General features: G+C 37.9%; 1 protein-coding gene across 1 annotated transcript in view; it reads left to right on the plus strand.

The window, feature by feature from the left end:
* The window catches only part of si:ch211-186j3.6 (neural-cadherin), a 303,408-nt gene that overhangs the window by 136,127 nt on the left and 150,972 nt on the right, over nucleotides 1-16,309 (plus strand). The window contains exons 5-6 of the mRNA XM_058782964.1: nucleotides 783-894; nucleotides 8,366-8,615. Coding sequence (XP_058638947.1) covers nucleotides 783-894; nucleotides 8,366-8,615 — 362 coding nt within the window. The remainder of the gene's footprint in view (nucleotides 1-782; nucleotides 895-8,365; nucleotides 8,616-16,309) is intronic.

Consider the following 16,309-nt stretch of genomic DNA (forward strand, 5'->3'; position numbering starts at 1 on the left):
CAGGGATATTTCTGTCTTGTAGCTCTTCTTTTGATTCAGCCTTATATGAAGGCGTTTTATTTCATGTGATTTTGGATTATGGCCTCTGTTAGTGTTAGAAATATGAGTAACATTGTAGACTCTGAACTGTTGTCACAATTTCGACCATTTCTGACTAGGCCTGTCTATTTTCATCTTTCCAGTCTCTGAAATTGAAGTGAGTAGGTTATTAAAGTCACTTAGCAACTGCCAGGAAGCTTGAGCAACAGTGTCAGGGCAAAAGCACTCACACAATGTTTTTCCCTCCTCCAGACAGCAACTTTCAGCTTAATTCAGTCTTATGGGAGGCATTAGGTGCCTCTTTCAGCTTCCTTGATGCTTTTGGAGAAAATCGTAAAGAACCATAACATGCCCATGTGATATTGGAGGACGTTTGTCCTTTTGTGTTGACATTCGCTACTTCACAACTGTATTTTTTTCAGATGCTCGGTTATGTAAGAACATAACAGCTTGACACCAAATAATTTTGCAGTGGGAAAGGGCCAAGATAAAACTGCATGATGGTTATAAGGAGTGATAGGATATGGCCTTTAATGCGTGTTAAAAGAGCTTATTTGGCAAGGCATTTTTGAAACGGCATCAGCTTCCCAGACTCTGCGAAACACTGGGGACAGTCATAGTGATGTGCTAACTTATGATAATAATTCACAAATCAAGATATTATGATCTGCCCATTTGTTCCCTTAACAGTTCTCACCCTTCTATTTTTGTGCCTTCCGGCTTCCTTTTCACGTTTCTCACAGGTGCGAGTGATCATCATGGATGAGAATGACTGTGTTCCAGAATTCCAGCAGTCCATTTATAGCAAAGATGGTGTCCCTGAGACAGTCACGACTGCAACGTCACTTCTGCAGGGTAAGGCTGTGGACCTGCACATCAATGCACCATAGCCGTTACATAGAGTAGTAGAAAGACCCAGTGTTTATTTTTATACATTTCATTTTAGCCATAGTTTTTGTCATGCTTTTAATTTTTGTAGAAGCAAATAACATTTGAAACCAAATATTCAGATATCTGATATATTAAACATACATACTTTAAACATACTTACATACATACATCCTTGTGAAAATCAGGTTCATGAAATATTATAAGTTTGTTGTAATACAATAGATTAGTGAACACATGTTCACTAGGAGTTTCCCCTTAATAAACTCGTATTTTGCTGCTTGACAGTTTGTGAAATCTGGGGCATCATGCACTCATGATTTTTGAGGGGGCACGGGGTGGGGGTGGGGTCATGCTTGTCAGGTGACACATAGCAGCCATGATAGCACTGTATAACTGATATAGGCTTATGTTTTTGTTTTTTCTCTTTTTCCTTTTTATTGGAAATATTTCTAAACGTGTTAACTATATCAGGAAATATCTTGATTCTCAAATGTTGTGTAAGTAAATGCATTTTGCACCTTTATAGATTGTGATGGATTTATAGATTGTCAACGGTGATGGCAAAGTAGACTAATAGTGTAATCTATTAACTACACATAAAAACCCTGCTTTTTACTTAAGTACCAGATATGGGTGTCATGTCATAAAATATTTTTAATACGACTGATTTTGTATTTAATGTGAATTTGATAACAATATTGTAAGTTACTAATTAATACACTTTCAATTTACAGAGAGTAAAGAACATTTACATTATCAAAGAACATTTCCGTTCAGTCTAGCCAGAGTTCAGGCACTCTCAAAAACTCCCATTAAAATCACTCAAGCTGTTTACACTGTGAAATGAATATCTTACTTACATATATGCACATCTGCACTTTGTTGTTTCTGATGAGAGAATTCACCAGATAATTCAGTTAGCGAGCAAGTGAACAAAACACCGCGTTTGAGCAATGACTCATCTGAACGTCTCTGATTGGTCATTGCATTCATAAGCTCAACAGAATCGTGTGATTGGTTATAATGCAGCGCTGCACAAAGGCGTCTGGCTCTGGCTCAGCGCCAGCCAGCGAATGCAATTTGAATTTAGCAACAGATGCTGTGCCGCACTGAACGATCTAATCACACCGGTGCGATTGCATCAAATATAAAAAAAAATATTATTCGGCTATTTTTTGTCTTTTGGAAGCTGCATTCAAAATCCACTTGGCTCAATAATCTGAGGGGACCTCTGTGTAAAGTAGTTGTTTTGTTATGTTTAGGTATTGGGTAGGGTTAAGGGATCAAGAATTTGATTATCCATTAAATGCATTATAAGTACTAATAAACAGTCAATGTGCTAGCAATATGCATGCTAATAAGCAACCAGGTAATAGTGAATAGTCTTCCCTAATCTAAAGTGTTATCCAATATAAAGTACTAATTAGTTTTTTATTGTTCATGTTTTAGTCAAGAAGGTTTTAGTTGCTGGTGCGAAAAGTGTATATTAACAATGTGACTTTGTTCTGCACTTATGTCATTATGTGCAGATGCTGTAATATTATGTTGCATACTAATATTTAAAAGTTTAGGGTCAGTAAGATGTTGTTTTTTTATATATATTTAAATTTAATTGGTCACACTTTATTTTAAAGTCAAATTCTTGCTATTAACAAGCCATTAACTATGTAATTTTTACCTCAACAAACTTCGAATTTGCTGCTTATTAATAGTTGGTTAAGGTAGTTAAGTAAGGAATAATTGACGATGGGCTGTTGGATTATTAGAAAAATAATGCACACCCGAGGTGGTGATACGGTCACGACGCGATGCGGAGTGGCCGTTACACCTCGGGTGTGCATTATTTTTCTAATAATTCAACGGCCCGAAGTCAATTATTCCGCTTATACTACGGTTGCCACACCTCAAGACATCGATCAGATGATATATTTCAAGGCATTCGTTCGGTATTTCTACTTAAATCGCTATTGTGAGTAGGATTATTTCTTCCGCATCTCATCCAGCGCCTTTGTTGCTAATTCCAAAACGTCATTTTAAACCTAGTAAGGGAGGCTTGAGCCGTTGATTGCAGTTAATACGTTTAATAACTAAGTTATGAGAGAGAGAGAGAGAGAGAGAGAGAGATTACCTCTGTGCATCTCTCAATAGTGTTCGGCAGCAATGTCTCTAGTTATAGTGAAACTTCGTTCCTTTCTTTCACGAACAGCGCCGTTGTTGTTACCTCGCTTGTGAGAAGTCATGTAGTTTTTAAGTTGTTTACTGATAAAATCATCAGAGTGGCGCTAACAACATTAGCGTGATGTATGCTAGTGTCTGTGAGGGAGAGAGAGCGGGAGAGATAGAGTATATGCTTTCCATACATAATAAAGCGTAATTTTGTGGCAAAAACATGGACATGATCTGTCGTTTTTATCCTTTTGATTACTATATGTATTTGTTTGGCCAGTGTCATTGTGGGTTTTGGTTATTTTGCTGTTGTAAGACCTTTGAAATAACAGAAATCATTTGGCGAAGTGATATGGTCATGATTCTACAAATGATTCAGATTGCAGCGGCACGACTGGTCTTCAACGAGCCCGAAAGAGCCCATATTACACCCCACTTTGGCCGCATTTACACTGCATGGTTCAAGTGACCCAATTCAGATTTTTGATTTTCAAGATTTAAATTCATGATTTAAAAATGATCATCCCTCCAAAGCAGAGAAAATATCTTTCGCAAACATCTACATGCCTGTCTCTTTTAAAGTGTTTATAGTGTATAAAATGAGTTACCGGACCTCAATAATTTTCAAAAACTTGGTTACATGTTTTTAGCTTGTACTTATTTAAACAATGCCTGCAACTTGGTATTACGAGCTGTTCCTGTGTCTGTTTGCCTCTTTAAGAAGAAACATGTATTCCCATATATGTATTCCCCAACTGTAAGTCCCTTTGGATAAAAGTGTCTGCAAAATGTCTAAATGTAAATGTAAATGTAGATATTTCCAAAAAATTGTTTTCTAGTTTTGCATCAGACTGTCCATGAACAGGCTGTAGTTGACCTGTGGCTTTGCCATGAGACTCGTATGGCCTTAGAAAGTCTATTTCTCACACACCGAGACAACAAGGCGAGAAGATACTCTCTTCTTCCTCTATCATTCTGTTTAACACCACCTTTGAAGCACTTCTCCCCTGATGTGCCTTTTCATGTATCTAAATTGCACATTGAATCTGGAGTCTATGTACTAACTCCTGAGAGTGCACTTGTAACACACAGAATGGAAAACACATGCCCTCAGCCATGATAAGAAGAGCTTTCATATTCTCATTAAATTTTAGACAACCACAGCTGCTATCAAAGCACCACAGAAATAAAGTGATGGACAAAACAACAACTGCAGAGGACAGACTGACTGCCTATGCAGACACAACGGCAAACAAAAGAGAACAAAGCAAACAAACACTGGAAAGTTACCGTGATTAAAAAAAGCACTGCTGGTCCCGGAGAATAGCAGGTCTTGGCAGACAATTTGAGAGCTTAACACAGAGGCTCCTGGCAGAATGGGAAAGGTGATGCAGGGAGGTGTACAGCAGATGTGCTGATTAGCAGGTGCAAGCCAACCAGCATCTGCACACCCGTCTGTGTGGGCTTCACAACAATTATCTCCACCAAGCACGAAATATCCTGCTTGCTCAAGTTAAGCCTAGAAGAACAAAAGAAAGGCTACTTTTCAAGAATAATTTGTAACGTGGCTACTTATTAAACTTCCATAATGAATGAGATGGACAGTTTGTAATTTAAACATCTGGGAGAACAGTCGTAATGAATAGGGTTTGCTGGATTTTATTGCTGAGGGTCCACTTCAACCATAGGTACAGCAGAAGATTCGGACTCAGCCGATGTATCAATATGGTATTATCCTATTTAATTTAATTTCTTGTCTTTATCTTACTCTTATTCTCCAATGTTGGAATTGCAAGATATGCAGTAGATGGAATTGAGTGAGGTGGAGGGGGATTTGGGATCTGCCACCAGGACTAGTTAAGTGTGATCTGGAGGACACAGTCTCACATGGCGCAGTTGGGATCACTACAAAGTCTGTCGCACTTCTAGAATTACACAAACTGAATTGAAGAAACTAAGAGAACTGGAGGGTCAGTAATGGAAGCCATCAGTGAAAGTGCCTTCAAAAGATCATTGGCCTAGTTAACATATTGGAAGATATAAAATACTTAATACAGTAGTGAACTCGTACTGTAATATTAGTTTAGGAGCTCAAGTTTTTCACAGCTAGTTTTCATATTGTTAAATGCTGAAACATGATTATATATACAGGTGCATCTCAATAAATTAGAATGTCGTGAAAAAGTTAATTTTTTCTTGTAAGTCATTTCAAAAAGTGAAACTTTCACATATTTTAGATTCATTGCATGCAAAGTAAAACATTTCAAAAGTTTTTTTTTTGTTTTAATTTTGATGATTAGAGCTTACAGCTCATGAAAGTCAAAAATCAGTTTCTCAAAATATTAGAATATTTACATTTGTGTTTCAATTAATGACCATCCCTACAGTATAAATTCCGGGTATCTCTTGTTCTTTGAAACCACAATAATGGAGAAGACTGCTGACTTGGCAATGATCCAGAAGATGAACATTGACACCCTCCACAAAGAGGATAAGTCACAGAGGGTCATTACTGAAAGGTGTGGCTGTTTACAGAGTGCTGTATCAAAGCATATTAAATGCAAAGTTGACTGGAAGGAAGAATTTGGGTAGAAAAAGGGATGACCGCAAGCTTGAGAATACTGTCAAGCAAAGCTGATTCAAACACTTGGGAGAGCTTCACAAGGAGTGGACTGAAGCTGGAGTCAGTGAATCAAGAGTTACCACGCTCAGACATCTTCAGGAAAAGGGCTACCAAGCCACTTCTGAACCAGAGACAACTTCAGAAGCATCTTACCTGGGCTGTGAAGAAAAAGAACTGGACTGTTGCTCAGTGGTCCAAAGTCTTCTTTTCAGATGAAAGTAAATTTTGCATTTCATTTGGAAATCAAGGTCCCAGAATCTGGAGGAAGAGTGGAGAGGCACATAATCCATGTTGCTTGAAGTCCAGTGTGAAGTTTCCACAGTCAGTGATGATTTGGGCTGCCATGTCATCTGCTGGTGTTGGTCCACTGTGTTTTCTGAAGTCCACAGTCAACTCAGCCATCTACCAGGAGATTTTAGAGCACTTCATGCTTCCTACTGTTGACAAGCTTTATGGAGATGCTGATTTCATTTTCCAACAGGACTTGGCACCTGCCCACACTGCCAAAGGTACCAAAAGCTGGTTCAATGACCATGGTGTTACTGTGCTTGATTGGCCAACAAACTCGCCTGACCTGAACCCCATAGAGAATTGTCAAGAGGAAGATGAGAGACACCAGACCCAACAATGCAGATGAGCTGAAGGCCACTGTCAAAGAAACCTGGGCTTCCATACCACCTCAGCAGTGCCACAAACTGATCACCTCCATGCCACGCCAAATTGAGGCAGTAATTAAAGCAAAAGGAGCCCCTACCATGTATTGAGTACATATACAGTAAATGAACATACTTTCCAGAAGGCCAACAATTCACTAAAAATGTTTTTTTTATTGGTCTTATGAAGTATTCTAATTTGTTGAGATGGGTTTTTGTTAAATGTGAGCCTAAATCATCACAATTAAAAGAACAAAAGACTTAAACTACTTCAGTCTGTGTGCACTGAATTTATTTAATACACAAGTTTCACAATTTGAGTTGAATTACTGAAATTATAATGTGGTTAATTTTTGTTTCAGTTTACACTCTCTCGTCAACTAAAATGTGACCCATGCTAGCAAAATGAGTCGTAATACTACAGGCAAAAAAAAGTGCAAAATGTCGATTTTGAGGTTTTCACAAAAATGTGTTCATTAAGCCTTCGTCTAGTGATTCAAATAGTAATTAAGCATCTAAAATTATCGCTGTTTGTACATTTTCTGAGGGGAGTACCTTTTCTCTGCTCGCTTCTCACGCTGACTGTCATCCGAAGCGCCCACATGCAAGGCGCTTCTGACTGCGCACGATCCCGATAAATATACACATATACACAGAACTACGGTATTTAAGTATTCACACAAACACAATCTGTTATGTCTTAAGTGAACGTTTGTGAAACTGTTGGGGACAAACATCTGATGTGTAACATTATATTAGATCTGTGCATTACAGTACGTCTTAATAAAGGCCGTCTGTCTCATTAATGTTAATCTAACAATAAAAGACCAGATCATTCGCTGCACTTGATTGAACTGCTTTTATAGTTGTAATAATCAATTTATTTGTAATGAACACACTGAAGTGATTTTTACATTTGATTATTTGTTTTTCTTACTTGAATGCTTTTGTTTAGTTGTAAAATGGAAAAGGTAATGCATTATTTGTTTATTTCTTATATTTGTTCTGCTGCTTTTTTTGCATATGTTTTTATTTATAATAACAAAGATAAAATAAAAATAGTTCTATTGTGATTGTTAATATAGTAATTATTATTAAGAAAATAAGTGGAGGAAAAGCTGCAGGTGAATTTGCTTTGGAACCTTCAGAAGACTTTAACTTGATTTTTCTCAGAATTGAGTTTGCTGACATTGTCAACTTCAACGGGTGTAGCTCAGTCATTTTTCGTCCAATTCCAACAAATCATACGTATTTTTGATTTTTTTGTATGGAGAATGTGAAATTTGCTCATTGTGACTCATTTTGCCAGCACAGTACACAAATGTTATTTTCATTGACTAAAATCAGATGCCACTGTAGTCAGATAGTTTACTGTTGAATTTCAGTAAAATTTTGCCAATATGTATTGAATTAGGTAACTTTTTTAAAGAACTGTATTTATTAATCTTTGTTGATGTTAGGTAATAAAAATAACAGTTTATTCTTAATTCGTGTTCATGTTAGCTCCATTAAATAATATTAACAGATACAACTATGTATGCACTTGATCCATTCTGATCGTCATTCATAATATACTACTGAAAATGTGTAATATACAAATTGTTGGTTTTCTAAAGTGCAGAATCAGGGAAACTGGACCTCAGCTCGAGAAATATTTACCCCTTTATGTCGACACTAGTTGAGTTGATGTGCAAAGCAGCTACTGTGTATGCAGTGCTGTATTCTGAAGTTCATTTGAAACAGGCTCACACCTTATTGAACGGCATTGCATTTTACTGTAGTTATCAGATGCAATAAGACTCACAGCTTGGGATCTTTTGATTGCCAGTCATATATAACCATTTCAGTCATTCATTTGACAAGTGCATATGCCCAAGCTATTTACACAGGGAAACTCAAATAAAGATTGATCCTATTGGCTGATGCTGCATTTCTTGGTAGTGCAACTTCTTTGTTTTAACACCCACCTCTTGTATTTCTCTCTCTCTTGCAGTATCAGCCAGCGATTGCGATTCGGAGCAGAATGCAGAGATCACATACTACACGCTTAGTCCAGATTTCATCATTTCAGCCCATGGCACTATATTCCCGGCAGGCCCTCTGGATTACGAGAGGCCCAACCACCTGTACGAATTCGTAGTGATGGCGGTGGATAAGGGCGAGGTGCCCCGCACCGGCACGGCCACCGTGCGTCTTCGTATGGCCAATGTCAACGACGAGCCTCCGGAATTCTCGCAGCCTGTGTGAGTTCCTTATCTCTGCCGCCGCTCCTCAGCCTCATCCCATGACCCTGTAAGGAACGTGATAATGGAGGCCCGTTGTTTTTATTCGCCCATAAGCCGCAAACATTTTAAAGAGCCAAGATACTGTTATCAGGCTAGCAGTTAATATTTTAATTAATATAAATTTGTCCCCCAAAATCCCTTCTCTGTATATTCCAATGTGTTGTTGTGGGTTCATATCTAACTGCATGTTCACATCTGACACTTCCTAACATGTACCAGTGCTTTCCTAATGTCTCAGTCTTGATATGTCTGTCTGTATGACAAGAACAAAATATAGTGCAACACACAACAAGGTGATGGCAAAACGTTTTCAGGTGACAGCTGTTGTAACATCTAGAGTACAGATTAGATATATACAGTGTGTGTGTGTGTGTGTGTGTGTGTGTGTGTGTGTGTGTGTGTACAGTATATATAAATGCTGCCCCACAAAGGCAAAATACCTTAACTCGCTAGAGTGTGAAACTGAGAAAAATGACTTTAAAGTTGTTTATTTGTCTAGCCAAATTAATTATAGGTAGGACACTGGAAATTTGGCAATTAGATGTTTTAGTAATGAAAAGGATCTACATTAAAAAATTGTGAGCTCAAACTTGATTTTTACCCCTATTTTGAAGTTACTGTACTCTACCTTTGCATTTTCTGCAAAACGTGAGAAGTCACACCAAAGCAAAAAACAGTAACTTCCTCTTTATCAATATTTGGTTGCTGATCATCATTTACAAAATCGTTACAGTAACACCTGTATAATATCTAGTGATTATCAAGCCGGCACCGTAACTTCATATTGACGTGCGGCTAAACAAAGGCAGAAAGCCATAACTCATTTTGAGTGGTCCAAACAAAGTAAAAGAGCCATAGCTGGTGTTATACGGTGTTCTGCCTTGGTTCCTCCGTGGCTTTTCGAAGTTACGGTTAAGACGACCCGTTATTTTCTCAGAAAAACAACAAAATTGACTCAAGATACTTATGCACATGATAAAGGATGTCTTGAATGTCTCAAAAATATCAATAAAATGATAAATAACAAAGATTCGACCAAAATCTAAGTTACGGTCTTTTGCCGTTGCATGGCAGTATATATACAGTGAGGAAAATAAGTATTTGAACACCCTGCTATTTTGCAAGTTCTCCCACTTAGAAATCATGGAGGGGTCTGAAATTGTCATCGTAGGTGCATGTCCACTGTGAGAGACATAATCTAAAAAAAAAAATCCAGAAATCACAATGTATGATTTTTTAACTATTTATTTGTATGACACAGCTGCAAATAAGTATTTGAACACCTGTCTATCAGCTAGAATTCTGACCCTCAAAGACCTGTTAGTCTGCCTTTTAAAATGTCCACCTCCACTCCATTTATTATCCTAAATTAGATGCACCTGTTTGAGGTCGTTAGCTGCATAAAGACACCTGTCCACCCCATACAATCAGTAAGAATCCAACTACTAACATGGCCAAGACCAAAGAGCTGTCCAAAGACACTAGAGACAAAATTGTACACCTCCACAAGGCTGGAAAGGGCTATGGGGAAATTGCCAAGCAGCTTGGTGAAAAAGGTCCACTGTTGGAGCAATCATTAGAAAATGGAAGAAGCTAAACATGACTGTCAATCTCCCTCGGACTGGGGCTCCATGCAAGATCTCACCTCGTGGGGTCTCAATGATCCTAAGAAAGGTGAGAAATCAGCCCAGAACTACACGGGAGGAGCTGGTCAATGACCTGAAAAGAGCTGGGACCACCGTTTCCAAGGTTACTGTTGGTAATACACTAAGACGTCATGGTTTGAAATCATGCATGGCACGGAAGGTTCCCCTGCTTAAACCAGCACATGTCCAGGCCCGACTTAAGTTTGCCAATGACCATTTGGATGATCCAGAGGAGTCATGGGAGAAAGTCATGTGGTCAGATGAGACCAAAATATAACTTTTTGGTCATAATTCCACTAAACGTCTTTGGAGGAAGAAGAATGATGAGTACCATCCCAAGAACACCATCCCTACTGTGAAGCATGGGGTGGTAGCATCATGCTTTGGGGTGTTTTTCTGCACATGGGACAGGGCGACTGCACTGTATTAAGGAGAGGATGACCGGGGCCATGTATTGCGAGATTTTGGGGAACAACCTCCTTCCCTCAGTTAGAGCATTGAAGATGGGTCGAGGCTGGGTCTTCCAACATGACAATGACCCGAGCACACAGCCAGGATAACCAAGGAGTGGCTCTGTAAGAAGCATATCAAGGTTCTGGCGTGGCCTAGCCAGTCTCCAGACCTAAACCCAATAGAGAATCTTTGGAGGAGCTCAAACTCCGTGTTTCTCAGCGACAGGCCAGAAACCTGACTGATCTAGAGAAGATCTGTGTGGAGGAGTGGGCCAAAATCCCTCCTGCAGTGTGTGCAAACCTGGTGAAAAACTACAGGAAACGTTTGACCTCTGTAATTGCAAACAAAGGCTACTGTACCAAATATTAACATTGATTTTCTCAGGTGTTCAAATACTTATTTGCAGCTGTATCATACAAATAAATAGTTAAAAAATCATACATTGTGATTTCTGGATTTTTGTTTTTAGATTATGTCTCTCACAGTGGACATGCACCTACGATGACAATTTCAGACCCCTCCATGATTTCTAAGTGGGAGAACTTGCAAAATAGCAGGGTGTTCAAATACTTATTTTCCTCACTGTATATATATATATATATATATATATATATGTCAAGTCAAGTCAAACTTTATTAAGATCCCTTACGGGCAATTTAGATGCAGCAAGAATCAGAAGCACAGCAGACCCAAACAGTACATTCCAAAACATAAATACATAAAAATATATAAATAAAATACAGTAAATACAATAAATTTCACCTAACAGATTTTTTTAAAGACCATTTAACAGCCGAATTGCACAGGGAACAAACGAGTATTTATATCGGTTACTTTTCATCTTTGGTAGTCTGTAACGGGAACCTGAAGGAAGCATTAAAAACTCTGGATGCAGAAAATGGTCACTGTCCAGGAGCACAGATTGGGCCAGACTCAAAACATTCCTACTGAACAAAAATGACAAACTTGTTTGTTCTTTGCCTATAATCTTCCCACTAAGAGTAACTGTTCTATTTAATGCATTTTTATGTTTCACACTGAGATTTCCAAACCAGCAGCTAATAGGAAAGGACAGTACCGACTCAATATAAGACTTATAGAACAATTCCATCATTGTCCTATCTACATTGAATGATCTTAATTTTCTTAAACAGTATAGGCGCTGCTGTCCCTCTTTACATAAAACCTCTGTGTTCACATCAAAACACAATCTGTTATCAATAGTGGTGCCCAAGTATTTATAACTGTCCACACACTCTACCTTCTCACCACTAATAATGGTAGCCTGGGAAGAATGTGGTTTTATTCTAAAGTCGATAGTCATATCTTTTGTCTTAGACACATTCAGTTGCAAACAGGCATCATCACACCATTTCACAAAATCATCAACCACTGGACCATGACACATTTCGTTATTTTCCAGAAGACTCGTGATGACTGTATCATCAGCAAACTTTAAGAAAAATCTCTTGCTGTGTTTACTTATACAATCATTTGTATATAAAATATACAATAAAGGAGACAAAACACAGCCTTGAGGAGTTCCTGTAGATGTTATCAAGGGAGATGAGAAACTACCATTTACTCTCACTCTTTGAGTTTGAGTTGAGTGCATTGATCGAAAAGAAGGAAATATACCAGCACAGAAAGTGCATTAGTTGAACAATCCTGGTCTGAAGTGTCAGAGACCCTTAAAGTGGCTACAGTGCATCAAAGAAGCTGTGCAGTAGTGTTTGATTAGGCCTGAATACTCACACTTCCTGACAGTGCTGTGAACATACTCTGGGGCAGGTGAAAGGGAACCACCTTGATGGCCGTCCTTTTACACTTTTCAGTGTATGTGCCCTTTTAGTGTTATTAAGAGCAGGAAGAAGGCTCTTATGATGGTCTGGGCCATTTTCACTAGAGTGTCTGTCTTAGGAAGAGCAATTCCTGTCAGATTTACTATAGTTAAACACAAACAAATAGCTTGATTTGCTAAAATAACAAACTAAAACTGAAATAGAAATAGAAATGAACAAGACATATTTAAAAACAACATAAACTAATAAAATAATCCAACAACAAAATTACTACAATTTTAACTAAAAAAAAAAAAAAAAAAATGCAGAAAATATAGAAATAAATTCTAATTCAAAATATTTATTATTAAAAAAAAAAAAAAAACCTCAGTAGTATAACGATACTAAAATAACACTACTTCCAGTACCTGAAAATTAGGGATACACCCACATTAAAGAGAACACAGGCTAAAAAGGTGTACAAACTTTATGGAGGGAAATAATAATAATAATAAAAAATAAATAAAAAACTTTGTATGCACATTAGGTTATCCATGTTATATCAAGTTGGCATGTCATATTTGATATATGTAAACATTTGCTTGTAGTGATATTTTGCCTCAAGGAGTTTGTGTTTACACATGATGACCCTCTCTGATGTGTGATGAGATGAGGAGAAATCCTTACAGGCAACATGCACGACTGTTCAGAATTCATTTGCTTTTCCTAATTTTGTGCACTTAAAATATGAAAGTTAAAGTGTAATTCTTATACACTATTATTAAAAAAAAAAGTTGTTGTTGGTATTATTATTATTATAAATATTATTATTATTTAGAGATCCTTTTATTCATCAAAAATACATTAAATTGATTAAATGTGACTGAAATCTTTGTAACAATGTAAAGGTCTGGGCCCGTATTCGTAAAGATTCTAAGAATCCTCTCAGAGAGCTCCTAATTTAGCCTAAAAATGTATAACTAGGAGTCTTAGCATTTTTCCAGTTGCCAAATATGTTAATATAGTGATTAAGTTCATTTCTGGCGCTATGGCATTTCAGCGCGGTGTCGGAGATGTTAGCGTGTCTCTAATAAGATCGGTCACAAACATGATCCCTGCATGATCTAATGTGTAGCGTTTTATTAACTCACTGTCATGCATTATGTGCAACACATCTCTTCTCCCTCTTCATGTTTCATCCATTTTCTCCACTGCTAAAGAAACTCTTAAGCCTCTTAAAAGTCCTCGTCCGTACTCCTAACAATTTTGGACCTTAAGACCTCTTTTAAGGGTTAAGATGCTTTTTGAAAGACTTTTTTCTTTACTAGGATCTTTTCTTTAATTTTAAGAGGAAACACCCACATTTCTAAGAATTTTCTTAGAATTTTGTTACTAGGAGCAACTCTTAGCGCTAAGATTTTTCATGAATACGGGCCCTGGTGTGACACATTAGTTTAGGGACCAACTCTCACTATTAACTAGTTGCTTATTAGCATGCTGTAACACCACACCAGCAGAGGGAGCCCTCGCCCGAGTACTGACTGGTACCACTCCCTCTGCTGCTTCTGTGATCACTTCCTGCTTGGCAGCCATTTAAGCATGGCCAGGCTAACAGACCTTGCGAAGTATTGCCAGTTTCACTGCCTTACGAGCATTTCCATTGACTTGTTTTGTTTGCTACGTGTATGATTTTTCGCCTGTTTCTCTGGATTTTTGCCTTTTGCATTGCCCTCTTGTTTGTTTGCCAGGTGGACTGTATACTGTGATTTTGACTCCTTGCCTGTGACCACAACTCTGATTTTTGCCTCACGATTTGTATTGTTGTATGGTTCCTCATTAAACTTCTGCAAATGGATTCTGACACAGCATCAGCTTCTCCCTCATTACACATGCATATTACTAGCATCTTGGCTGTATATTAATACTTATAAAGCGCACGTTAATGCCTTATTTTACATGACCAAATGAGGAGTTTATTGAGATAGGGCAGAGCCCCAAGAAGAACTCCAGCAAAGAAAAGAGACAGAACAACAGTTGCAATCTTCTTTTATCCCTTCCTTGACCATGTGACTAAAACCCAAATGCGAGACATTCAAACTGACCAATCAGCAGATTACAGCTTCACCCACTGGGCAAAAGATGTGACAATTAGAAGACCCCCGATGTATACACTTCTATCGATATCAGCACTTCTGTGCCTTCAGGAATGGCAAATGGCCCTTTTGTTACTCAAGACAGGTTTGGGACAGGAAAGCAGAAGTCTTTGATTATTTTTGACCCTACAATAGTTAATTTAGAGTGAGAATTGGTCCCTAACTTTCTATTCATCAAAGAATTGTGAAAAAGTGTCACATTTTCCACATAAATATTAAGCAGCTCAACTGATTTCAACATTGATAATAATAAGAAATCATTATATTGGAATGATTTGTGAAGAATAATGTGATACTGATCGTGTATAGATATTTTAGTGAATGATTGTTGAATAGGTGAATGATGAATTGAATGTTGTTCAGTAGATTCTTGAGCTGTTTTTGTGGATAGTAAAAACAATATCCTCCTCCGTCAAGTGGTGTTAGTTGGCGTTATAGTTCAGTGTGGCTGGTAGGATGACTCTGACATGTGGCATTGCCACCCTCTCAAAACACTCAAGGGAACAATGTGGCTATAGGCATCGTGGAACGATACGGGGAACCATTGAGGTAATGGTGGTTGATTTGAACAATGTGTCTGTGGGAGACGTTGAAGACAACCTACAGCTGAACCGTCGGGCAGCTTGGTTTATTCCGGGCTTAAGCTCTGAAATTGCAGTGATGTTTCTAGTGACCTTCACTGCATATGCAGTTACATGTATTAGGTGGTCATAGAACTGTTTATATGGCCTTAATTGTTTTTTATGTACTTAAATGCAGTGATTAGAATAAATAAGTGTAAGAAGACTTTGCTCTATATTGTTCTTTGTTTTCTTGTTTACATAACAATGCTGTGTCTTGTTTCCTATAATAAATCTAAATTGAGTGCACAGTACTTACTATTTCAAGCAAAGAAAGAAACATGCTTTAATAATAGCACACACAGACCTCAACAGTTGAAACACATCAAGGGTTATAATCAATTATTTATTTTTAGTTGTAGAACAAATATAGAGTGGGTACGGAAAGTATTCAGACCCCCTTCACTTTTTTTTTTTTTTTTGTTGCAGCCTACTACTACAATTGTTTAAATTCTTTTTTTCTCAGTAATCTACACTCCTTACCTCATAATGACAAAGTGAAAACAGAATTTTAGAAATGTCTGTAAATTTATTAAAAAGAAAAAACTGAAATATCACATTTACATAAGTATTCAGACCCTTTACTAAGTACTTAGTTGAAGTACCTTTGGCATCAATTACAGCCTCGAGTCTTTTTGGGTATGACACAACAAGCATAGCACACCTGTATTAGGGGATTTTCTGCCATTCTTCTTTGCAAATCCTCTCAAGCTCGGTCAGGTTGGATGGGGACCATCAGTGGACAGCCGTTATCAGGTCTCTCCAGAGATGTTCAATAGGGTTCAAGTCAGGGCTCTGGCTGGGCCACTCTAGGACATTCACAGAGTTGTCCCTAAGCCATTCCTGTGTTGCCTTGGCAGTGTTGTGTTTAGGGTCGTTGTCATGTTGGAAGTTGAACCTTCGGCCCAGGTTCTGAATACTCTGGACGGGGTTTTCATTAAGGCTATCTCTATATTTTGGTGCACTGAGCTTTTCTTCTACTCTGACGAGTCCCTCAGT

The sequence above is a fragment of the Onychostoma macrolepis genome, chromosome 07 (assembly GCF_012432095.1).
Source record: "Onychostoma macrolepis isolate SWU-2019 chromosome 07, ASM1243209v1, whole genome shotgun sequence".
Classification (NCBI taxonomy): domain Eukaryota; kingdom Metazoa; phylum Chordata; class Actinopteri; order Cypriniformes; family Cyprinidae; genus Onychostoma; species Onychostoma macrolepis.